The sequence below is a fragment of the Nycticebus coucang genome, chromosome 18 (assembly GCF_027406575.1).
Source record: "Nycticebus coucang isolate mNycCou1 chromosome 18, mNycCou1.pri, whole genome shotgun sequence".
NCBI lineage: Eukaryota > Metazoa > Chordata > Mammalia > Primates > Lorisidae > Nycticebus > Nycticebus coucang.
The window spans coordinates 55,665,533-55,692,954 of NC_069797.1; the positions used below are offsets into that span (position 1 = coordinate 55,665,533).

The 27,422-nt window shown below is 40.0% G+C and overlaps 1 protein-coding gene across 2 annotated transcripts in view; it reads right to left on the reverse strand.

Moving 5' to 3' along the window:
* The window catches only part of IKZF3 (IKAROS family zinc finger 3), a 115,892-nt gene that overhangs the window by 66,992 nt on the left and 21,478 nt on the right, over nucleotides 1-27,422 (reverse strand). For both annotated transcript variants that reach the window (XM_053570030.1, XM_053570029.1), the window contains exons 2-3: nucleotides 6,762-6,815; nucleotides 4,163-4,264 (exon numbers count right to left, since the gene is read on the reverse strand). In XM_053570030.1, the coding sequence (XP_053426005.1) occupies nucleotides 4,163-4,264; nucleotides 6,762-6,815 (156 nt within the window). The remainder of the gene's footprint in view (nucleotides 1-4,162; nucleotides 4,265-6,761; nucleotides 6,816-27,422) is intronic.

Consider the following 27,422-nt stretch of genomic DNA (forward strand, 5'->3'; position numbering starts at 1 on the left):
GCCCAAAAGGCCTTTTGCACATGAGGGTATAAAATGGGAGGGTATAAAATGATTCCCTCCCTCCTGAGTAGCTGGAACCTCAGGTGCCCACCACAATACCTGGCTTATTTGCTTATTTTTAGTAGAGACAGGGTCTCGCTCTTGCTCAGGCTGGTCTGGAACTCCTGAGCGCAAGTGATCCTCCCACCTCGGCCTTCCAAAGTGCTATTATTACAGGTGTAAGCCACCACACTCACCCTCAGAAAATAATCTTAAAACCTAAAATACCAGTGATGTCTTGGGTGATTCAGAGAGATGCTCCAATGGGGAGGGCAATGACCAGATAAGTTCCATAATGAAATTGAAATGGTTTATGTTGGATTTTCCTACTGGGGAATGTAAGGACAGGATACTCATGAGTAGGAAGCCTCTTATCACCTAGGGCTGACTCTGTGGTGTGAGGGGCTGCTGGATTCTATCATCATCTGGACAGTGCCCTGCCAACTGACCTTTGACTAAGCAACGAAGAGCTACTCAGTTTGTGGATGACAGTTCTAAGGTCAATGGACAACATCCTGTTTGGAAAACTACCACTGTTACTGAAGAAGGTAAAAAAAAAAAATCGTCTCAGTGGGCTGAGTTACACGCTGTTCTCCCAGCAGTAATAGATTACTGAATGATCATAATGCCCTCATGTTTCAGTTTCTACTGATTCATGGTGATGGCCAATACCCTGGCCAATACTCTAGTGATGGCAAATACCCAAGGCAGCAACGGCAATGGAAACTTGACCTATTAAAGCAGTGGTTCTCAACCTTCCTAATGCCGCAGCCCTTTAATACAACTCCTGTGGGTGGCGACCCAAAGGTTGAGAACCACTGTAAGAGATTCCCACATGGGACACAGCCATGGAGATCATGATAGGACTCAGAGGTTTGCATTAAAGTAGGACATGCAGATGCCTAGCCAAAGAACTCTCTTCCAGGTTCAGAAGGCGACTGGAACCAAGGAGTAGCTATCATGGTATGCTGGCTTGAGGTGCCCACCTGGGTCTGTGAAATGAGTAGACATGGTGGGGGCGATGCAGTTATGCAGAAGAAAGGTTGAATTGGGGCATATTCCTTTCATACCATCTGAGGCACAAAATGTCAACAAAGCATTCTGTTGACAAGAGAGAAACCGCAGATGGCTATGGGTTAGATTCCCTGGTGCAGGGTGGGGCTAGTGGGAGAGGCCCTGTCCATCGCTGGCAAGTGGCCTGCATTGAGGGACCAGCGCAATGCTCTGGGGGCGCTATGAATGGGTTTTGACAAAGATAAACACTGACTCTGGACTGGACTTTGCTCACCTGGTGGAGGATGCAAATGGTCAGAGTATCATGAAAGAACCAGAACAGAAGACACTGCACCTATGTGGACTGCCAAGTGACATTTCTTTAGACCCAGAAACACTCTTTGTTTATAGCCCATAATGTCAAACAATGGACAAAGAGATATCCTCCTCAGAGAAATAATTTGATAGAGAATTGCAGCCATCAGTTGAAACATTAGTTGGCTAAAACAGAGGGAGACACAGGCATGAAGGGCTGGTTTACCCATCTTTACCACCATATGCTCACACATAACATGAGCTAAGGCAGGTTCCCTACTCGGTAGATTCCTCTGTTTTCGGGTTGAGCTAGAGAAGAGGGAGTTGGGGAGGATGCTGGTATGATCATACAATTCTTCCCAAGAAGGAAGACAGTGCTGGGATGACGATCCTTTTTTTCTTTCTAGTCATCAGTTGGTCTTCTCTTTCCTGCTGGATTCAGTGGTTGCAGGACCAGGGCTGCAACTATAAGTGCTAGTCACCGAGATGATTCCTGAGCAAGAAGCTGTGACTATAGTTTTAAACCTTTATGTCAGAATTCCTAAAGGCCTGATTAGGAAAGCTGTGCTTTCACCTCGTCTGGCAAAATTGGGGTTAGCAGGGAATGCAGCTCTATTACCCAGTGGGAGAAACAGCCCAATTGGTTCAGTCCTCTGCAACCCTATCCTACATGTATTACGGGAGTGGACTGAGGGAGAGATACTTGCTAATGAGCTTTGCTGCTTGCAATCTAGACCAGCGCACTGGCCAAACCTAACATTCCTTCCAAAGTTTGGTATAAATAGAAGGAAGAATAGAGCTGAGAGTAAAGGAATAGTAAACAAATGGGTTGGGTAACAATTCCCGCGAGTCATTCTAGCAAATTATTGACACGAGGGGGGTTGTGGGAACCCCTGACTTGGTAGCCAGGTCAGATAGAAGTGCAGGTAACCCGGGAACTGAAGTGGGGTAGCACTGTGCAACTGAGGCCTTCACCTGAGGGATCTGCCTTGACACTGAGAGTTAGTGTCAGAAGTGAACTGAACTGAATTGTTGGATACCCAGTGATTGTCTGCAGAATTGGAGGAAATGCCCAGACAAACTTATATGATAAACATGTATTAATTTTATAATAGGAAAGAGTAAAATAAACATTATTTTAAAAATGAAGTGAATAGGCCGGGTGTGGTGGCTCACACCTGTAATCCTACCTCTCTGGGAGGCTGAGACAGGTGGATTACTTGAGCTCAGGAGTTGAAGACCAGCCTGAGCAAGAGTGAGACCCTGTCTCTACTAAAAACAGAAAAAAATTAGCTGGGCATCATGGCAAGCACCTGTAGAGCTAGCGACTCAGGAGGCTGAGGCCAGAGGATCACTTGAGCCCAGAAGTTTGAGGTTGCTGTAAGCTAGTCTGATGCCAAGGGATTCTAGCCTAGGTCAACAGAGTGAGATGCTGTCTCAAAATAAAAAAAAATGAAGTTACTATGTCTTGAACACTAAATAATCAGCTTAAATTGTCAAAATTTGCCAATATCAACCCCAGTGAGAATAGCCCATCTGCAGCTTTGGGACATCACAAAGTCCCAAAGCTGCAGATGCTGGCGTGGATGTGGAGAGAAAGGAACACTTTCACATTGTTGGGGTGGAACTGCAAACTAATACAACCTCTTTGGAAAGAAGTATGGAAAAATCTTCAAAGAACTCAAAATAGACCTTCCATTTGATCTCATAATCCCATTAGGAGGCATCTATCCAGAAGAAAAGAAATCATTTTATCATAAGGACATCTGCACTAGACTTTATCACAGCTCAATTTACAAACAGCCCAAGTGACCATCAGCCCATGAATGGATTAATAAACTCTGGTGTAGATACCATCGAATACTATTCAGCCATAAGAAGATGGAGACTTTACATCTTTTCTATTAACCTGGACAGAGCTGGAGAAAATTTTCTTTAGTAAAGTCTCACAAGAATGGAAAAGCAAGTATCCAATGTACTCAATACCAATATGAAACCAGTAGACGAACTAATACACACTCACACAAGAGACAAACTCAATTCAATTCAAGTTGGGGGGGACTTCAACACACCAATCTCCTCCCTTATCCTCACTGCCTCCCACATTGGTGTGTTCCTACCTAATGGGCACAAAGTAAGGGTGTGTGGCACACCTCCTGGGTGATGTACACAACTACAAGGACTTTACCTAACATATGCACACATACAACCTAATCATTTGTACCCTCATATTAATCCAAAATCAAAATAAAAAAAAATATTCTGCCTTTCTTTTGGGCAGAACTAAAAAAAAAAAAAAAGAAAGAAAAGAAGAATAAATAAATAAATTGCCAAAAAAAAATCGCTGATATCCTGTGACTATCTTTTTTTCTTTTTCTTTTTGGAGACAGAGTCTCACTTTGTCACCCTTGATAGAGTGCGGTGACATCACAGCTCACAGCAACCTCAAAGTCTTGAGCTCAAGCAATCCTCTTGCCTCAGCCTCCCAAGTGGCTAGAACTACAGGCCCCCACTGCAATCCCTGGCTATTTTTAGAGACAAGGTCTTGCTCTTGCTCAGGCTGGTCTTGAACTCCTGAGCGCAAGCAATCCACCTGCCTTGGCCTCTGAGAGTGCTAGGACTACAGGTGTGAGCCACCACACCCGCTCCTATAACTATTGCATGGAAATATTTGTGAAATGAACAGAACTAAATCACTCCTAACTGAACACAAACCCACAAACCCAAGTTTTCTTTGGAAAGCTGATTTCATCTTCATTCTTGGCCTTGACCATATCTATAACCGTTCGTTTCTAGTCCATACACCATGGCTCACCTCCTATATCTTCATCGTCATTGGTTGGGGCTTCTGCACTGTCCACATTTTCTATTTCATGACGTTTGGTTAAATTGTAGTCATTCAAATCTTCTGGACTTTCTAAAAGACAAAAAGACTTTTAGGTATACAGTCAACTTTAAAGGATTTTTAGAAATACGTAATTAAGTGGACTCCCATTTAACTTTCAGCCTCACATAATCCTTCAGAGAAGACAGTATCCCCTTTTACATATTACCCAAAAGGGATATATACAAAAACTCTTGAGGTTCAGAAATATGCCCAGGGTTCACACATCCTTCCATTCACACAACTTTCCTAAAAACAACTTTCACCTGAGTTAAAATATACTTACGTTCCTTCTGGACAAAATTTCTCTCTTCGTTGGGGGTGTATCTCATGATAGCCAGCAGGTACCATTGCTATCTATGCTCAAGAAGTGTTCATGTGTAATGGTGATTAATATAGAACCTGAAAACACTGACCAAATTTGGGAAAGATGCTCTCCTAAGAGGCAGTCTGTAAGCTTCTGTATGCCAAAGTCTATTTTCCCCTTCTGTTCACATTATAAATGTAATTCTCTGGAAAACATATTGGACCCCAAGTTACTTTATTTCTTTGAATAGTTACTAAATGCTGATGAGGCTACAGATATGAATAAATCATTAGGCCTGTCCCCAAGGAGCTCAGACTTGGCAGATATACTTAAAAGAAACCCATGTGTACAATGCAAGGTGGACTCTGACAAGGGATTCAAACAGATACGAAGTGTTACGGGAGTTCATACATGGAAGGGTGCACAAATAATAAAAGCATGCTTAAATAAACAGAAACCTTATTCGAAAATCAAGTCTGAGGAAAATATGATTTTGTAAAATAAATACTGATAATCCTGGAAGTAAGAGTAATAGGAGTAACATGCTTGGAATTATTCTCACATACAAGAACTATTGTCACAACTGAACAAAAAATGATAGAAGAAGAAATGAGATGAAAATTTTCTCATTTTTTATCCAACTCCTTCCCCATATTCAATAAAATATTGACTGAGTACCTATCAATGCAGCAAATAGTCAAAGACACTGAATCCTGTAGCATTGAAGCTGGGTTGACGTAGGGGAAGTGACTAGAAACCCTGCAGTGACATCTCTTTGAGCCACAGCCATGACTGAACAGGTGGAATGGGACATTTACCAGAATACAGGAGTGAAATGGAAACACGTTTCACAAAATCCATCGCTCAGAGGCCTTGAAAATGTGGTCACTACGCACCCCTTCTTTTTGATTTATGAGTCTCTAATGAGTTTCTAATTTTTGCATATTATAAGGTATGCCTATGAACTCTAAGATACTGATCTAAACACTGGTTCATTTTTCTCAAGTCCAAAATGACTAAAAGACACCTGAGAAATTTATATGAGGTTCAAATTCAATTAAAATATGAGCTTACAACTCACACTAACACAAAAAGGCACGTAAGTGATAAATTTTGTAGTAAAACTAAGTTTTGATTCATACCAAATGAGTTAATCGATGAAGAAAATGTACCAGTTATTTTTAGGAAATAAATTATTTTATTTTAATTTTTTTACAAATTTATCAATTTAACGTCTGACAACTATTTTGATGTAATTTCCCTTTTGTACTGTTTATTTAAAGCATTTAAACACTTTATTTAGAGAAGTCCATGACAGAAAAACAGTTAAGAATATTTGGTCTTATTTCTTCTCCTAGAAATAAATTATTTTAAATGTTTATAGTTTATTCTAGACCAGTGGTTCTCAACCTTCCTAATGCCGTGACCCTTTCATACAGTTCCTCTTGTTGTGGTGACCCCAACCATAAAATTATTTTCATAATTCATAACTGTAATTCTGCTACATATGTAAAGATCTGATATGCAGGATGGTCTTAGGCGACCTCTGTGAAAGGGTCTTTTAACCCCCAAAGGGGTCATGACCCACAGGTTGAGAACCGCAGTTCTAGACCATGAGTCAGCCAAGTCAGACCATAACCTGTTTCTATACGGGCCCAGGAGGTAAAAATGGTTTTTAAATTTTTAAAGGGGTATGAAAAAATGCAAAGAAGAATATGCAACAGAGACCACATGTGGCCAGCAAAGTCTAAAATATTTACTATCTGATTCTTTACAAAAAAGTTTGCTGAGCACTGTTCTAGAGTAAAAAACACAAGCCATTCAAATACAAGCTATTCTATTATTTGACAGAAACTGTTTTTATCAAAAACAGTTGAAAAAAATAAAGAAAAAAGCTCAGTGATCAACATTAGGGAAGGTATGGTTTGACCCTATGATGCTAAAGAACTTACATGCTCTAAACGGATTTTTTTTTTAATCAGAAAGATTTTAAACAAATGCATTTCCACAGCATTCTTTTTTTTTTTTTTTTTGTAGAGACAGAGTCTCACTTTATGGCCCTCTGTAGAGTGCCGTGGCCTCACACAGCTCACAGCAACCTCCAACTCCTGGGCTTAAGCGATTCTCCTGCCTCAGCCTCCCGAGCAGCTGGGAATAAGCACAGTTTTTACTTTGGTATTTTTAGAAAAGATTTATTTATAAAGAGAAAAGACCCGATGTTACCTGTGGGTACAGCCTGCTCCTGAGTGCTTTTCAGATCCACATTTGGTTGTATATCTAAAAAGAAAGAGATTATAAATATTAGCTACTTTGGATACATTTTCTACATCTTCGAGCATTCCAAATTTAATAAGAATATCATTTTGGAAAACTTAGCAACAAAATTCCTCTTTTCAGAGCAGGACTAATCTTCCCCTGTACTATTTGTAAAAGTGTCTCAAGGAGAATGAAAGTAATTATCAAGGGGCTCAGCGCCTATAGCTCAGCAGGTAGGGCACCAGCCACATACACTGGGCTGGCAGGTTCCAACCCAGCCCGGGCCTGCCAAACAACAATGGCGACTACAGCCAAAAAATAGCCGGGCGCCTGTAGTCCCAGCTACTTGGGAGGCTGAGGCAAGAGAATCACTTAAGCCCAGGAGTTTGAGGTTGCTGTGAGCTGTGAAGCCACGGAACTCTACCAAGGATGACATAGCGAGACCCTGTCTCCAAAAAAAAAAAAAAAATTATCGAGGCCCAGCACTCACATCTATAATCCTGGCATTCTAGGAGGCTGAGGTGGGTGGATGCCTGAGCTCAGGAGTTCGAGGTTGGCCTGACCAAAAGTGAGATCCTGTCTCTATTAAAAATATATATATATATATTAGAAAAAATTTTAGATAGAAAAATTAGTTGGGTATTGTAGTGGGTGCCTGTAGTTTCAGCTACTTTGGAGGCTGAGGCAAGAGGATCTCTTGAGCCAAGAGTTTGAGGTTGCTGTGAGCTATGCCACCACTGCACTCTACCCAGGGCAACAGAGTGAGACTACATCTCAAAAAAAAAAAAAAAAAAAAAGGAAGGAAGGGAGGGAGGGAAGTAACAATATCTATGAAGCAATATCACTCTAAGAACATTCTGTTAGAGGTTGGGTCCCATTAGAGAGAATTTCAGATATCATTTATTCTTCCCCCTATATTTTACTGTGAACATTTTCAAACATGCAGGAAGAAAACTTACACAAATTGCACAGTGAATGGCCAATGCCCACCAACTAGATTCTACAGTTAACATTTCACTATTTTTGCTTTATCACCTACCTTTCTACCTATTAATCATTCAATCCATCTACCAAACCATCTTACTTTTTTGATGCAGTTCAAAATAAGTTGCAGATAACAGTATACATCACTCCTAACACTTCCACGTGCATATTACTAACTAGAATTCAGTATTTGTTTACAAGATTTTTGAAGGTAAAATTTACATACAGTGAATGAGAGTTAAAAACGCATGTCCTTGTGTAATGCAAACCCCTATCAAGATGCAGAACATTACCACGATCCCAGAAAAGGTCCCTCATGCCTCTTCCTAGTTAAGCCCCACCCAAATCCTCCAGAGACAACTACTATTTTGATTTCTTTCCACCATAACTAGTTTAGACTATTTTAGAACTTCATAAAAACAGAATCACACAGACATATGGTATAAACTCTTTCGCCTGAGGCTTCTTCCACTCAATCTAATGTTTTGAAATACATCCATTTTGTGGTTTTGTTTTGTCACTTTCGGTAGAGTGACGTGACATCACAGCTCACAGCAACCTCAAACTTCCGGGCTTCAGCGATTCTCTTGCCTCAGCCTCCCAAGTAGCTGGGACTACAGGCATCCGCCACAACGCCCAGCTATTTTGTTGTTGTTGTTGCAGTTGTTTAGTTGGCTGAGGCCAGGTTTGAACCTGCCACCTTCAGTGTATGTTGCTGGTGCCGAGCCTATTTTGTGGTGATTTTTAGTTCATTCTTTTTGATTGCTTACTAGTATTCCATCATATGAATACCCCAGTTTATCCATTCTTCTGTGGATAGACATCTAAACAGTTTCCAATTTGGGGTATTATAAATAAAACTACTGTGATAGTTGTCCTTTTTAGATAATAAACTTTTAATTAAATTTTAGAATAGTTTTAAGTTTACAGAAAATTTGCTAAGATAGTACATACAGTTCCAGATACCCTATCCTAATTTACTCATTTTTTCCGTATTGTTAACATCTTACATAAATGTGGCACATTTGTAATAATTGATGAACAAATGTTGATACATTATTGCTAAGTATTTAGATTCCCTTAGTTTTCATCCAATGTCCTCTTTTTGCTCCAGGATCCCATTCAGGATCTTCCATTACATTTGGCAACCACGTCACCTTAGTCTCCTCTTCCCTGAGACAGTTTCTCAGGATTTCCTTGTTTTGATGACCTTGACAGTTTTGAGGAGTACTGGTCAGGTTACCATGTATTTTGTAGAATGTTCCGCAATTGGGATTTGTTTTTCTCCCGATGAAGTGGCATGATCATCCTTGTTCAAGTCTTTTACTCATTTTTATTTGTTTGTATTTTTATTATGTTTTAGGAGTTCTTTATAGATGACTAATACCAGTCCTTTGGCAGAAATATATTTTGGTAATATTTTCTTCTAGTCTGTGACTTGCTTATTCATTTTCTTTAATAGTGTCTTGATATCCAAGAGGTTTTTTTTGTTGTTGTTGTTGTTTTTGCAGTTTTGGCCGAGGTTGGGTTTGAACCCACCACCCCCGGCATATTGGGCCAGCGCCCTACTCCTTGAGCCACAGGCCCCGCCCTGATATCCAAGAGTTTTAAACTTTGAAGTTCAATTCTTCAAATTTAAAGCATCTATCCCAATTTGTGATGATATTCTCTCTTTTTCCTCTATAAGCTTCAGAGCTTTGGCTTTTATGTTTCACTCTGTGATCCATATTGAGTAAACTTTCTTCTAAGTATGAGATAGAATTTGAGGTTGTTTTCCATAAGGATATTCAATTGTTTCAGCACCATTTGCTGAGACTTGTCTTTCTCTATTGGATTGCTTTGGTGCCTTTGTCAAAAAAATCAAATGACTTTGAGAGTGCAAGTTTATATTTTAGTTCTTCATTCTGTTCCAGTGGTATACTACCTATTATAACACCAGTACCATCATGTCTTGATGCTCTACAGGAAAGCTGTGGAGTCAGGGAGCATAAACCCTCCTTTAAATATCTCTTCGGCTATTTTAGATCCTTTGCAATCTCATGTAAATTATTATTTTATTTTATTTTACTTTATTTTGAGACAGTCTCACTTTGTCACCCTTGGCTCACAGTAACCTCAAATTTTCTTGCCTCAGCCTCCCAAGTAGCTGGGACTACAGGCACTCACCACACACCCAGCTATTTTTAGAGATGAGGTTTCATTCTAGCTCAGGCTAGGATTTCATAGTTTTGATATACAGGTCTTAAATGTTTTTTTGTTAAATCTATTTCTAAATATTATATGCTTTATGATGCTATTAGGAGGTGAAATGTAAATATTTTAATTGTTTAATAGGTAGTATATAAACATGCAATTGATTTTGTATATTGACCTTGTATACTGAGATCTTACTAGATTCATTTATTAATTTTAGTAGTTGCTTGGTATATTCTGTAGGATTTTCAAATAAGTAAGTAATCATGTCATCTTCAGAATAAGACAATTTTATGTCTTCCTTTCCAGTCTTTATGCCTTCAACTGCTTGCTTTATTTCACAGGTGGAATTGTTAGTACAATCGAATAGAAATGAAGAGAATGGACATTCTTTCCTTGTTTCCAGTCTTAGGGGGTAACTGTTCAATATTTCATCATGAATTATGATTTTAATTATAGTTTTTCATAGAGCCCAAGAAGTTTCTTTCTATCCCTAATCTGCCAAGAGTTTTGTTTGTTTTTTTCAGTCAGGGTTTCTCTCTGTTGCCTGGGCTGGAGTGCAATGGCATCATCATAGCTCACTGCAACCTCAAACTCCTCGGCTCAAGTGATCCTCCTGCCTCAGCCTCCCATGTAGGTGGGAGTAGAGGGGTGGGCAACCCCACATCTGGCTAATTTTTCTATTTTTTGTAGATATTGGGGGTCTCTTGCTCAGGCTTGTCTCCTGGCCTCAAGCAATCCTCCCACCTTGGCTTCTGAAAGTGCTAGGTTGTCAAATACTCTTTCTGCGTCTATCGAAATTATATAATATTTCCTCCTTTATTTTATTACTTTGATGAATTACATTGATTTCACTCCTGAGATAATTACATCCTTTGTACTCTCAAATAAACCCCTGCTTGGTTACAACATATTTTCTGTTTTATACGTTGCTGGATCAAATTACCAACAGTTTACTAAAGATTTATGCATCTATGTTCATGAGCAATTTTGGCCTCTACTTTTCTTTTTCTTTAATGTTTTAGGTAGGTTTTGGTATCAGAGCTTGGTAACATTCTTTTCCCCTTTATTTTCTTCCTTTCTTTCTTTTTTTTTTTTTTTCTTGAGACAGAGTCTCACTATGTCCCCTGGGTAGAGTGCTATGGCGTCACAGCTCACAGCAACCTCAAGCTCTTGGGCTTAAGCGATTCTCTTGCCTCAGCCTCCAGAGTAGCTGGGACTACAGGTGCCCGCCACAACGCCCAGCTATTTTTTTTTGTTGTTGTTGCAGTTGTCATTGTTGTTTAGCAGGCCTGGGCCAGGTTGAAACCTGCCTGCCTCAGTGTATATGGCCAGGACCCTACCCTCGGAGCTACGGGTACTGCCTCTTACCCCTTTATTTTCTGAAAGAATTGTGTGAGATCAATTTCATTTTCCCTTTATATATTTGATACAATTCACCTGTGCTACTATTTGGGCGTGGAGTTTTCTTTTGATAACAATCTTAATTTCTTTGATAGATATAGGCCCATTGTCAATTTTTTTAAATTCTATTTTGTATTTAGTTTTGCCAACTTGCATTTTTTGAAGAATTTATCCACTTTAACTAAGTAATCAAATTTATTGGCATCAAATTGTTTGTAACATTTCCTTGTGGCGGGGCACAGTGGCTCATGCTTAAAATCCTAACTCTCTGGGAGGTGGAGACGGGTGGATCACCTCACCTCAGGGATTAAGACCAGCCTGAGAAAGAGCAAGACCCTGTCTCTAAAACTAGCTGGGCATTGTGGCGGGCGCCTGTAGTCCCAGCTACTCATGAGGCTGAGGCAAGAGAATCTCTTGAGCCCAAGAGTTTGAGGTTGCTGTGAGCGATGGTGCCACCACACTCTACCCAGGGCGACAGAGTAAGACTGTCTAAATAAATAAATAAAATCTTCAAGGAACCAATTTCTGCCTTGCTTAATATTCTCTAATGTTTGTCAGTTTTCAACGTTACTGATTTCTCCTCTTTATTATTTTCTTCCCTCTGTTTACTTTAGACTTAATTTGCTCTCTTTTTCTGGCCGCTTGAGGTGAAACTTTGGTGACTGATTTGATTCTTCTTTTCTAATTATCAGCACATAAAGCTGTAAGTGTTCCTCTAAATATGCTTTAACTGTATCTCATAAAGCTTGGTATTTTATTTTCATTATAATTCACTTCTAATTTCCCTTGTGACTTCTTTGATCTACTGGTTATTTATACATTTTTAATTTCCAGATACTTGGGGGAATTAGCAGATTATCTAGTTAACTTATTGATTTTTAATTCCATTACACTACCGTCAGAGAATAGAGTGTGTATGATTTCAGTTCTTATGAATTTATTAAAACCTGTTTTCTTGGTGAATGTGCAGTACGTAGTTGAAAAGTACGCACTACATTTTGTATAATGATCTCCTATAGATAATGGGCACCCATGTTTTTGGTCCAGACTTTCAGGAAAAAAATCTTTCATTTTAACTTTTTTTTTGAGACAGTCTTGCTCTGTTGCCCAGACTAGAGTGCCATGGCCTCAGCCTCACTCACAGCAACCTCTAACTTCTGGGCTCAAACAACTCTCTTGCCCCAGCTTTCCATGTAGCTAGGACTAAAAGGCACCCACCACGTGCCCAGATAATTTATCTATTTTTGTAGAGATAGGGTCTCACTTTCCAGGGTAGAGTGCCATGGCCTCAGCCTTACTCACAGTAACCTCTAACTTCTGGGCTCAAGCAATCTTCCTGCCTCAGCTTCCCAAGTAGCTAGGACTTAAAGGCACCCACCACCAGGCCCAGCTAATTTTTCTATTTTTGTAGAGACAGGAGTTCACGTTGCTTAGGCTGGTCTCAAACTACTGAGTTCAAGCAATCTTACCACCTTGGCCTCCCAGAGTGCTAGGATTACAGGTCTGACCACCATGCTGAGCTTGTTTTAATTTTTTAATTCTAATTTTTATTATTTATACTTAGGTACTTGTTTTTTGTATTATAAAGGAATTTTCTAAAAACATCACCTAGCTTGCTAGCTCCCGTCTAAAGTGTACAAAGAGAAATCTGTCACTCTTCATTGGCTGAAAATGCTTTCATTGCCAAGTTCATCGCAAGTTCAAGAAAACTGATTACTGTGTTCCAGGGTATTATTTTGCTTATGGACACCCTTACTGCTTTCTAGAGTTACACTGTTAATGCATAAGCTTAGATAAAGAATTAAAACCATTTATATAAACATTGAATTAGTACTAATCCCGTATAATGTGCATCCTTATTTCTCCCTCAAAAATTTGGGCAAAAACATGCACAACAGACACTGCAAAATATAGTATATTCTTCACTTGTTGGGTGTCCTGTTTTAGACACGTCAATTAGATCGAGGTAGTTGACAGTGAGCATCATTCAGATCTATGGCTTTATTAATTTTTGGCTAGTTGTCTAGTTTCTGAAAGAAGAATGTGCAGATCTTCAGAAAGATTTCCTGATTTGTCTATTTCTTCCTGGTTTTGAGGTTATAAGACACATCTTTAATTTTCCACAGTGTTCTTAGAGTTAAATGACACTACTTCACACAAAATGCGGAGAGTCTCTCTCATCTTGGCCCATCCCACCCTCCAACCTTTATACTATAGCTATCATGTGTTTCCCATCTACATGTGCTATACACCTCACAACACAATGTTATTAATCTTTGCTTGAAACAGTCAAATTATAAAGATTAAGAGGAAAAAACAGCACTTCTATTAACCCACATATTTAATATTTCTGGTGCTTTTCATTTTTTTCATAAAAACCTAAGTGCCCATCTAGTGTCATTTCCATTCAGGCTGAAGAATTTCCTTTATCATTTCTAGTAGGCAACTATGGGAAGGACAAATTTTCTAAGCTTTCACTTATTTATAAATGGCTTTATTTTGCCTTCAAAATGACAGGTTACTTTTACTAGAAATAGAATTCTGAGTCAACAGAGTTTTGGTGTTTTTTTTTTCTTCTAGCTCTTTATAGATGGCATTCCACTGTCTTCCAGCTTCTATTGTTTCTGATGAGAAATTAGTGGAACCTTGTATCATTGCTCTTGTTTTTTTTTTTTTTTTTTTTTTGAGACAGAGCCTCAAGCTGTCACCCTGGGTCGAATACCGTGACATCATAGCTCACAGCAACCTCAAACTTCTGGGCTCAAGTGATTCTCCTGCCTCTGCCTCCCAAGTAACTGGGACCACAGGCAACCGCCACAATGCCCAGCTATTTTTTGGTTGCAGCTATCATTGTTGTGTGGCAGGCCCGGGCTGGATTCAAACCCGCCAGCCCAGGTGTATGTGGCTGGTGCCTTAGCCACTTGAGCCACAGGCACCGAGCCACGTATCATTGCTTTTCTATATATGATGTGTTATTTTTCTCTGAATCCTTTCAAGATTTTCTCCATACTTTTGGTTTTCAGTGGTTTGACTATTATATGCCTAAGTGTAATTTTTTTCCACTTTATGTCTAGGTATAATTTTATTTGCATTTATCCCATTTGGAGTCAAAGAACTTGTTAAATCTGTAAAGTTATGTTTTTCACCAAACTTGAGAATTTTTCAATCATAATTTCTTTAAACAATTTTTCTCACTGCTTTCCTCTACAATTACAATTACATGTGTGCTAGACCTTTACTTATTTTCCCATTGTTCCCTGAGGCTCTGATCTTTTTCCCCAATGTTTTCTTCTCTCTGCTATTCAGAGTAAATAATTTCTATTATTATATCTTCAAGTTCACCCCCTCTTTTATCTGTCACTTAATTTGCTGTGGAGTCTATCCAATGTTTCAGATATTGTCTTTTTTTTTTTTTTTTTTGAGACAGAGTCTCACTATGTCGCTCTGGGTAGAGTGCTATGGCGTCATAGCTCATAGCAACCTCAAACTCTTGGGCTTAAGCGATTCTTTTGCCTCAGCCTCCCAAGTAGCTGAGACTACAGGCACCCACCACAACACCTGGCTATGTTTTGGTTGTAGTTGTCATTGTTGTTTGGCAGGCCCGGGCTGAATTCAAACCCTCCAGCTCTGGTGTATGTGGCTGGCGTCCTAGCTGCTGAGCTACAGGCGCTGAGCCAGATATTGTAATTTTTAAAAGAATTTCCATTTTGTTCTTTATCATAGTTTTTCTGCTGAGATTCCCTACTTGTTAATTCATTAAAAGCATATTGCTGGGCGGCACCTGTGGCTCAGTGGATAGGGCGCCGACCACATACACCAAGGCTGGCAGGTTGGAACCCAGCCCCGGCCTGCTAAAACAACAATGACAACTGCAACAACAACAAAAAAATAGCCCAGCATTGTGGCGGGTGCCTGTAGTCCCAGCTACCTGTCAAGCTGAGGCAAGAGAATCACTTAAGCCCAAGAGTTTGAGGTTGATGTGAGCTGTGACGCCACGGCACTCTACCAAGGGCAACAACTTGAGACTCTATTTCAAAACAAAAAGCATATTGCCCTTACATCCTTGAGTATAATTATAACAGGGGCTTAAATTCTTCTCTGCCAATTCAAATATCCATGTCATCTTAGTGTTAGTCACCACTATTTTCCATTTCTCTCAAGTGTAGTCACATTTTTCTGCTTCTTCATGTGACCTAATAATTTTGTATCATATATTGGTCATAGTGGGTGATATATTATAGAAACTCTGAATTATTTCTTTTATGTTCCTCTGAAGTGTATAGGAGTTTTTCTTTGCTTGTTTTACTTTTCTAAAGCATGCCATTAACTTGCTTGGGCCCAAATTCAAATTTGTCTCAACACTGGTGGACAGCAGCCAGGCAGACTAAATGTTCCAGTACACCTGGATGGGGGAGTTTCCAGAACTTTCATAGTCCCAGAGAAATTAGGATGAGTTGGTCACCTTTGCAGAAGCAAAACCTTTGTTTAGTTATTTTAGCCTCAGATGGGGTACTCAGAGTGTGAAGCTATATATGTATACTTCAAGGATCAACCAGAGAATTTATACACACAAAAAGCCCTCCCTGTCTTTTTCCAGTTCAGGATCTCATCCCTCTCCCCCACTTCCCAGGTGTGGTTGCTATGGTTGGTCAAGCCAGTAAGACTGTGGATTTTATAACCAAGTTCTAGCCACCTTGAGGTAAAAATGGGGGCCTTTCCTTGGGCAAAAAGTAATAAAACTGGCTGCTTTTGGTCACTTTTCCAATGCCTTCAGGTGATAAATGTTTAAATAGTTTGCTGGGAATCTATAATTGTTACCTATGGGAAGGTTGTTTCAAAAAGAAATATGCCTCCATTAGCAGAAATTAAAACTCACTTTTTTTTTGGTTTTGAGACAGAATCTCAAGCTGTGCCCTGGGTAGAGTGCTGTAGCGTCACAGCTCACAGCAACCTTAAACTCCTAGGCTTAAGCGATTCTCTTGCCTCAGCCTCCCAAGTAGCTGGGACCACAGGTGCCTGCCACAACGCCCGGCTATCTTTTTATGTTGTTGCAGTTGTCATTGTTGTCCCAGCTGGCGCTGGGCCAGGTTCGAACCTGCCAGCCTCTGTGTATGTGGCTGGCGTCCTATCCATTGAGCTATGGGCGCTGCCCTAAAACTCATTTTTGTCCTTTTCTTTTTTTTGGAGACAGAGTTTTACACTGTTCCCCCAGGCTAGAGTGCCATGGCATCAACTTCACTCACAGCAACCTCAAATTCCTCAGCTCAATCCATCCCCCTGCCTGAGCCTCGCAAGTAACTGGGACTCCAGGCACCCACCACAGTGCCTAGCTGATTTTTCTATTTTTTGTAGAGACAGGGTCTTACTCTTTCCCCAGCTGGTCCTGAACTTGAGTGATCCTTAAGGTGTGAGCCACCACATCTGGCTGTTCTTTGTTTTAATAGTGAACATTTATCCAAAACTATTCAGGATAGTACTGGTTTCAAATACTGTATGCTATAATCAGGTCATTTTCTAAGTATGGCCTTGAAGAATACAGTCACTGAATTTACACTCTATCCTGATTTAAAATTTTTAACATATCAGCCACTAGATATTAGCAATAAAGCATAGGCAAAGGAAATGAACATATTTTAAAAATAAAGAAAGGGATAGGTTGGCATGGGGTGTCAAATTCCAAGCAGGATGAGAGGAAACGGGGGCGTCCTGGGTGGGCTGCTGGAGACCAACCAGCATGAGCGTGCCCGTGCAGAGCGGTCAGTGTGCATCAGGGTTTCCACATGGAAGGACAGATAGCTTGGGAAGGCAGAGCCCGAACAGGGCGAGGAGGACAGGGAGCGCGACTGACTCGGAGTGTTGGACTCTGAGAGGGATGAAGAGGGCGTCCAGGCTGAGGGACGGACTAGCCTGGGGAGTCAGGGCCTGGCCATAGTGAGGACATCTGTGCATCTGTGAGGGAGGTCTGGTATGGGATTGTAGGGCCTAAAAAGGAGGAGTGGGTCACTCACATTGGGAGAGTGGGGGCTGGCAGCATGGAGCCCAATTAGAATGAGAACGTCTATGCACTGGAGTGATCCCATGCATAGTGCCAGATCTTGAGTAGGGTCAAGAGGGCATCCACATTTTAGAGGGAGTCTTCTGTGGGGATGTCAAAGCCCAAGCAGTGGAGAAGCATGTCCACCCAGAGCGCAGGCTATGATATGGGATGTCAGCCAAACGAGGCAAAGAGAGCGCGTGTGCCAAGTAGGAGAAGGCAGCAGCCATGGGTGATTGGTTATCTAAAGGAGGATTGATGAAATCAGTATTACAAGGATAATGAGAGCCAAGTGTCTCTGTTAGAGAGTTACAAATATGGAAACCTGTAATACTGCCTTGGAACTAGAGGCACTGGCATGACCTCATAGCTTTCACTATTTCTAAAAAGATATAAGACACAGATGTAAATGTGTATGTGGGTGTACATCCCTAGCCTTGTCCACTGATGGCATTTGGGAGCAGGGACACTACAGTAGCCTCTAGCATCTAGATAGCAGATATCAGTCAAAATATCATTCTCCACATAAAGGAATCAGGATCCTTTGAGAAATGGATGGTTCCAGGGTTGGAGCAGGTAAAGTACAAGATGAGTTCAGAACTTTTTGCTGTCCCATAAAGCAAGGAAGTGCTTACAGAAATGAAGAGAATATCTTAAAAGCTTATAGAAGTTGGCTAGGTGCGTGCAATCCTGGCGACTCAGGAAGCTGAGGCCCGAGGAGCACCTGAGCTCAGGTGTTCAAGACCAGCCTGGGAAACAGAGCGAGACCCCGTCTCTTAACAAAAAAAGAAGGAGAAAGAGAAAGAGGAGGAGGAGGAGAAGAAGAAGAAGAAGAAATAGGAGGAGGAGAAGAATAATAAGAAGAAGAATTAGCCAGACATGGTGGTGTGTTGTCTATGGTCCCAGCTACTTGGAACTGAGGCAGGAAGATTGCTTGAGCACAGGAGTTTGAGAGCTACGACTATGCCATTACACTCCAGCCTGGGAAACAGAAGAAGACCCTGTCTCCTCCCCTTAAAAAAGATATAGAAGTCATACTGGGAGTCTGGGGATATAGGACTCCAGGCATCTCTGGCTGGTGGGATCTGCCTATCATCACCCCTGAGAGGATACAGGGAGTCAGCGAGAGACTTCTGGACCCCAAGAGGAGGACTAAAACAGTGGAAAACCGGCAAGTGGTCGCGTGTGTTCAATCCGTCTAACCCTCCCGCAACTTCCACAGGCACGAGAACTTAAAGAGGAAGAGGAAGTGAAAGGAAAATTAGGGCAAGGAAACAGATAAAAGAAATCACCCATGAGGAAGAATCAGCAGAAAACTCCAGGCAACATGAAGAACCAGTCCAGAACAACCCCACCAAGGGACCATGAGGTAGCTACTGAAGAGGATTCCACCTATACAGAAATGTTAGGAATGACAGAAAGGGAATTTAGAATACACATGTTGAAAACAATGAAAGAAATGATGGAAACAATGAAGGAAACTGCTAATAAAGTGGAAAATAACCAAAAGGAAATCCAAAAACAGAATCAAATCAGAGATGAACGATATGAAGAATATAAAAAGGATATAGCAGAGCTGAAGGAAATGAAACAGTCAATCAGGGAACTTAAAGATGCAATGGAAAGTATCAGCAACAGGTTAGACCATGCAGAAGAAAGAATTTCAGAGGTAGAAGACAAAGTTTTTGAGATAACTCAGATAGTAAAAGAGGCAGAAAAGAAGAGAGAGAAAGCAGAACGTTCACTGTCAGAATTGTGGGACTTTATGAAGCGTTCCAACATACGAGTTATAGGAATTCCAGAAGGGGAAGAAGAATGCCCCAGAGGAATGGAAGCCATACTAGAGAATATTATAAAAGAAAATTTCCCAAATATCACCAAAGATTCTGACACACTGCTTTCAGAGGGATATCGGACCCCAGGTCACCTCAACTCTAATCGAGCTTCTCCAAGACACATTGTGATGAACCTGTCCAAAGTCAAGACAAAAGAAAAGATTCTGCAAGCTGCCAGGAGTAAGCGCCAGTTGACCTACAGGGGCAAATCCATCAGATTGACCGCAGACTTCTCTAATGAAACTTTTCAAGCAAGAAGACAATGGTCATCTACCTTTAATCTACTTAAACAGAACAATTTCCAGCCCAGAATTCTGTACCCTGCTAAGCTAAGCTTCAAAATTGACGGAGAAATCAAATCATTTACGGATATACAAACATTGAGGAAATTCGCCACAACAAGACCAGCTCTACAGGAAATACTTCAACCTGTTCTGCACACTGACCACCGCAATGGATCAGCAGCAAAGTAAGAACTCAGAAATTAAAGGACAGAAGCAAACCTTCACACTGATGCAAAAGATAAAACTAAGCAATGGACTCTCACAAAATAAGACGAATAGAATACTACCACACTTATCAATTATCTCAATAAATGTTAATGGCTTGAATTCCCCACTGAAGAGACATAGATTGGTTGACTGGATTAAAAAACACAAGCCATCCATTTGCTGTCTGCAAGAAACATACCTGGCTTCTAAAGACAAATTAAAGCTCCGCGTCAAGGGTTGGAAGACAATTTTTCAGGCAAATGGAATTCAGAAGAAAAGAGGAGTTGCAATCTTATTTTCAGATACACGTGGATTTAAAGCAACTAAAGACAAAGATGGTCACTTTATATTGGTCAAGGGAAAAATACAACAAGAAGATATTTCAATTCTAAATATCTATGCACCCAATTTAAATGCTCCCAGATTCTTGAAACAGACCTTACTCAGTCTGAGCAATATGATATCTGATAATACCATAATAACAGGGGACCTTAACACTCCTCTTACAGAGCTGGACAGATCCTCTAAACAGAAATTAAACAAGGATATAAGAGACTTAAATGAGACCCTAGAACAACTGTGCTTGATAGACACATATAGAACACTCCATCCCAAAGATAAAGAATATACATTCTTCTCATCATCCCATGGAACATTCTCCAAAATTGATCATATCCTGGGACACAAAACAAATATCAACAGAATCAAAAGAATTGAAATTTTACCTTATATCTTCTCAGACCATAAGGCACTAAAGGTGGAACTCAACTCTAACAAAAATGCTCGACCCCACCCAAAGGCATGGAAACTAAACAATCTTCTGTTGAATAACAGATGGGTGAAGGAAGAAATAAAACAGGAAATCATTAACTTCCTTGAGCATAACAACAATGAAGACACAAGCTACCAAAACCTGTGGGATACTGCAAAAGCAGTTTTGAGAGGAAAATTCATCGCTTTAGATGCCTACATTCGAAAAACAGAAAGAGAGCACATCAACAATCTCACAAGAGATCTTATGGAATTGGAAAAAGAAGAACAATCTAAGCCTAAACTCAGTAGAAGAAAAGAAATATCCAAAATCAAATCAGAGATCAATGAAATTGAAAACAAAAAAATCATTCAGAAAATTAATGAAACAAGGAGTTGGTTTTTTGAAAAAATAAATAAAATAGATAAACCATTGGCCAGACTAACGAGGAATAGAAAAGTAAAATCTCTAGTAACCTCAATCAGAAATGATAAAGGGGAAATAACAACTGATCCCACAGAGATACAAGAGATCATCTCTGAATACTACCAGAAACTCTATGCCCAGAAATTTGACAATGTGAAAGAAATGGATCAATATTTGGAATCACACCTTCCCCCTAGACTCAGCCAGGAAGAAATAGAGCTCCTGAACAGACTAATTTCAAGCACTGAGATCAAAGAAACAATAAAAAATCTTCCAACCAAAAAATGCCCTGGTCCAGATGGCTTCACTCCAGAATTCTATCAAACCTTCAAGGATGAGCTTATTCCTGTACTGCAGAAATTATTCCAAAAAATTGAGGAAGAAGGAATCTTCCCCAACACATTCTATGAAGCAAACATCACCCTGATACCAAAACCAGGAAAAGACCCAAACAAAAAGGAGAATTTCAGACCAATCTCACTCATGAACATAGACGCAAAAATTCTCAACAAAATCCTAGCCAATAGATTACAGCTTATCATCAAAAAAGTCATTCATCATGATCAAGTAGGCTTCATCCCAGGGATGCAAGGCTGGTTTAACATACGCGAGTCTATAAACGTTATCCACCATATTAACAGAGGCAAAAATAAAGATCACATGATCCTCTCAATAGATGCAGAAAAAGCATTTGATAAAATCCAGCATCCTTTTCTAATTAGAACACTGAAGAGTATAGGCATAGGTGGCACATTTCTAAAACTGATTGAAGCTATCTATGACAAACCCACAGCCAATATTTTACTGAATGGAGTAAAACTCAAAGCTTTTCCTCTTAGAACTGGAACCAGACAAGGTTGTCCTCTGTCACCTTTACTATTCAACATAGTGCTGGAAGTTCTAGCCAATACAATTAGGCAAGACAAGGAAATAACGGGAATCCAAATGGGAGCAGAGGAGGTCAAACTCTCCCTCTTTGCTGACGACATGATCTTATACTTAGAGAAGCCCAAAGACTCAACCACAAGACTCCTAGAAGTCATCAAAAAATACAGTAATGTTTCAGGATATAAAATCAATGTCCACAAGTCAGTAGCCTTTGTGTACACCAATAACAGTCAAGATGAGAAGCTAATTAAGGACACAACTCCCTTCACCATAGTCTCAAAGAAAATGAAATACCTAGGAATATACCTAACGAAGGAGGTGAAGGACCTCTATAAAGAAAACTATGAAATCCTCAGAAAGGAAATAGCAGAGGATATTAACAAATGGAAGAACATACCATGCTCATGGATGGGAAGAATCAACATTGTTAAAATGTCTATACTTCCCAAAGCAATCTACCTATTCAATGCCATTCCTATCAAAATACCAACATCGCACTTTCAAGATTTGGAAAAAATGATTCTGCGTTTTGTATGGAACTGGAAAAAACCCCGTATAGCTAAGGCAGTTCTCTGTAACAAAAATAAAGCTGGGGGCATCAGCATACCAGATTTTAGTCTGTACTACAAAGCCATAGTGCTCAAGACAGCATGGTACTGGCACAAAAACAGAGACATAGACACTTGGAATCGAATTGAAAACCAAGAAATGAAACTAACATTTTACAACCACCTAATCTTTGATAAACCAAACAAGAACATACCTTGGGGGAAAGACTCCCTATTCAATAAATGGTGTTGGGAGAACTGGATGTCTACATGTAAAAGACTGAAACTGGACCCACGCCTTTCCCCACTCACAAAAATTGATTCAAGATGGATAAAGGACTTAAACTTAAGGCATGAAACAATAAAAATCCTCCAAGAAAGCATAGGAAAAACACTGGAAGATATTGGCCTGGGGAAAGCCTTCATGAAGAAGACTGCCATGGCAATTGCAACAACAATAAAAATAAACAAATGGGACTTCATTAAACTGAAAAGCTTCTGTACAGCTAAGGAGACAATAACCAAAGCAAAGAGACAACCTACACAATGGGAAAGGATATTTGCATATTTTCAATCAGACAAAAGCTTGATAACCAGGATCTATAGAGAACTCAAAGTAATCCACATGAAAAAGGCCAACAATCCCATATATCAATGGGCAAGAGACATGAATAGAACTTTCTCTAAAGACGACAGACGAATGGCTAACAAACACATGAAAAAATGTTCATCATCTCTATATATTAGAGAAATGCAAATCAAAACAACCCTGAGATATCATCTAACCCCAGTGAGAATGGCCCACATCACAAAATCTCAAAACTGCAGATGCTGGCGTGGATGTGGAGAGAAGGGAACACTTTTACACTGCTGGTGGGACTGCAAACTAGTACAACCTTTCTGGAAGGAAGTATGGAGAAACCTCAAAGCACTCAAGCTAGACCTCCCATTTGATCCTGCAATCCCATTACTGAGCATCTACCCAGAAGGAAAGAAATCCTTTTATCATAAGGACACTTGTACTAGACTGTTTATTGCAGCTCAATTTACAATCGCCAAAATGTGGAAACAGCCTAAATGCCCACCAACCCGGGAATGGATTAACAAGCTGTGGTATATGTATACCATGGAATACTATTCAGCCACTAAAAAAAATGGAGACTGTACATCCTTCATATTAACCTGGATGGACGTGGAAGACATTATTCTTAGTAAAGCATCACAAGAATGGAGAAGCATGAATCCTATGTACTCAATTTTGATATGAGGACAATTAATGACAGTTATGGTTATGGGGGGGACAGAAAGAGGGAAGGAGGGAGGTGGGTGGGGCCTTGGTGTGTGTCACACTTTCTGGGGGCAAGACATGATTGCAAGAGGGACTTTACCTAACAATTGCAATCAGTGTAACCTGGCTTATTGTACCCTCAATGAATCCCCAACAATAAAAAAAAAAAGAAGTCATGCTGAAAGGCTTTCCATTGGCCAAATCTGGGACACAAGAGCATCAAAATAATGAAAGTTATTTTGATTAGATTATATCCCCCTGGAGGGACAAACAGAAATTATGAGTCCATTGTTATTAATAAGTGAATAAGCTGAAAGTCTGATGACAAATAGGGTATGTATATGGTTTCAAAGTGCTTATCTCCAAAAATACTTACTAGTTACAGAGGTGGAAGAGTACCCATATGGTGGAGAAGCCTGTTTGCCACCACTGTAACTGAGCAACGTTACAGGGGATCGTTATTAAAAATGATATTAGAAAGTTTAGGCTTCCTGATAGTCAAAAGAGCATGGCATCCCTTCTGTGAAATTCCTGCCAGAGAGGCGAAACATGAATCAAATCATGAGGAAAGGAACAGATTCTGAGGGTTAGTTTACAAAGCCACTGGTTTGTAATCCTCCAATGTGTCAATGTCAATGGCAGACTGAGAACCGTTCCAGACCGAAGGAGAGTGAAGAGACACAACCAAATCTGAAGTCCCTTACAGTAAAGGGCATTATAGAGAAACCTGGATAAGGTCTGAGGACAGAAGGGTAGTCGTGTTATCAATGTTAATTTCATGGTCTTGATGGCCTTACCGTGGTTACGTAGGAGAAGGTGGGACAGACACACTGAGGTTATTGAAGAGGGCTAAGGCATTGTGTCAGCAACTTACTCTCAATACCTGTGGAAAAAATAGTTTTTTTGTATTGTATTGAAACTTTTCTGTAAGTTTGATAGTGGTTCTTTTGTAATTTAAAAAAAAAAAAGCTAACTGAAACTTTCAACTGCACACTGAAAGGATTCTTAATAGGAAAAAAAATAAAGAAAGAAAACTAGCTCAAAGGTTTCATATGTGCAACCTTTATGTGGGAACAGCTTTTAGTGACTACACAGCAAGGTGGCTTTTTGATTTGGTGAACTGAAGGCAAAAAGTCCTGGTCCTCTGAACCTTTAAAACCCTCTGACAATGACATTTAAATAGCTCTCAATATTTTTTCAAGTGTACTCTGGGTCCTGTAAATAGCACCAGAAGTAACTTCGTATAGCTCCTAAAAGAAAAAGGAGATTCTGACTACCTTAGCATTCCTAACTTAAAAGCAACATTCAAACCATCTATAATCAGGCCACATGAATGTTCTTCTTAAGCACTAAGAAATATTTAAAACATGAGGACAAAACAGATTGAAGTACATTTTCCCCTTACACCGAAAGATCTTTATGAGAACATGAAGCCCATCAGAAATAATAGTAGACTGAGGGTAAAGGAATTCCCACCTGAAGACCAGAAATTTGTTAACTATGACTAAATGCAGCAAAAACTTCTTAGTTTTTAATTCATCATTTTGTATTTCTTTACACTTCAGTCCCCCCAAAATTCAGTAAAAGTTTCCATTTGACAGAGTCTACTTGGGTATTTTTATGTGTAGGCAGTCAACATGAGCATATTTAAAATATTTTCCAAAATATTTTCCAAAAGAATGCTCCAGAAAGCTAAGTATAAGGCTCCCTATATTGCTTTGGATAGAAATGTAGTTTTCCCTGGCTTGGTGCCTGTGGCTCAGCAGCTAGGGCATTGGCCACATATACCAGAGCTGGAAGGTTCGAATCCAGCCGGGCCTGCCAAACAGTGACAACTACAACAATAACAAAAAAAATAGGTGAGCATTGTGGTGGGCGCCTATGGTCCCAGCTAGGTGGGAGGCTGAGGCAGGAGAATCACTGAAGCAAGAATTTGAGGTTGCTGTGAGCCCTAACACCACGGTACTCTACCAAGGGCGACATAGTAAGACTCTGTGTCAAAAAAAAAGAAATATAGTTTTCCAGGCCCAGCACAGTGGTTCGTGCCTATAACCCTAACACTTTGGGAGGGTGAGGTAAGAGGATCATTTGAGGCCAGGAGTTTGAGACCAGCCTGAGCAACACAGTCAGATCTCATCTCTTCAAAAAATAGAAAAAAAGACAATCAGCTGGGTGTGGTGGCACATGCCTGTAGACCTAGCTACTTCAGGAGACCGTGGCAGCAGGATCACTTGAGCCCAGGAACTTGAGGTTGCAGTGAGCTATGATGATGCCCTTGCACTCTAGCCCCGCCAACAGAGCAAGACTCTGTTTCAAAAAAAAAAAAAGAAAGAAAGAAAAAGAAGGAAAGGAATATAGTTTTTTGCTTTATACATATGAAATGAAAATTAAAACTGATGGAATAATCTTGGAGTGAGTTAATTTTGTCGAAATATTAATCTCATCAATTTTCCAAATCACTCCCTTTACTTGCACAGGTAAAGCAAGCTTCTGCCTGAGGGCTCCTCCCCCGGAAGGCACCTGGCTTACTTCTCTTCATTCAGGGGTCTTCTTAAATGTCACCGTATCAAGTCAGCTTTACCTAATTATCCTATACAAAATGCCATCTTCCACTGTCACTCTTTCTCTTCCTTGCTTTTTCTTTATATAATTTCACCTTTATCACCATCTTTCGTTTTATTTTTATCTGTCTCTCTGCCACCAGAATGTTAAGCACCATGAGAACAAGGATGTTGTCTGTTTTGTATTGCTCTGTCCTTGGCCCTCAAACCAGTGCCCACTGATGATGGACACTCCATGAATATTCATTGGATAAACACATGGATTTTTACATTTCTATGGTTGATCCCTATGAACACTCTAGATCAAGGTTCAGCAAACTATAGCTCAGCTGCCTTTTTCCATGGCCTGTGAACTAAGAATGGTTTTTACATTTTTTCCTCTTTGTAAATTTCAAAATATGAAGGGGGTACAAATGTTTCTGTTATACTTCGGCACCCTAAAATCCTGAAGTCAAGGCTTTTTCAATGCACCCGCAATACAAAGGAATGAAATAGTGTCAGTTGCAGCAACTGGATTTTACATTTTTAAATGATTCAGAAAAAATCAGAAGAATATAATTTCAAGATACTCAAAAACTTTATGAAATTCAAATTTCAGAGCCCATCTATAAAATGTTATTGGAACACTGACTTACCCAGACTGTTTTTGGATAATTTTGTGCAACAACTGTAGAGTTGAGAGGTTGCAACAGAAAGTCTATGACCCACAAAGCCCAACACATATGCTATCTGGTCATTTACAGAAAAAGTGTGGGGAGCCCTGTTCTCGGTCTAGTACTAATACTAATATTGTACCATCCAACACGGTAGCCACTAGCCACGTGTGGCTATTTTTTTTTTTTTTTTAATTTAAAATGTCCTTTCTCAGGCACAACAGCCACATTCCAACCACTCAACAGAATGTGTGGCTACCTTAGTGTAGGACGCGTATAAAGAACATTTTTATCATCACACAAAATTCTATTGCACATCACTGCTCCCAGGGCGTCCTCAAACTGCGGCCCGCGGGCCACATGAGGCGGTGTGATTGTATTTGTTCCCGTTTTGTTTTTTTACTTCAAAATAAGATATGTGCACTATGCATAGGAATCTGTTCATAGTTTTTTTTTTAAACTATAGTCCGGCCCTCCAACGGTCTGAGGGACAGTGAACTGGCCCCCTGTTTAAAAAGTTTGAGGATGCCTGGCTAGACTCTCTTGACCTGTTTCCCCGAAAATAAGACATC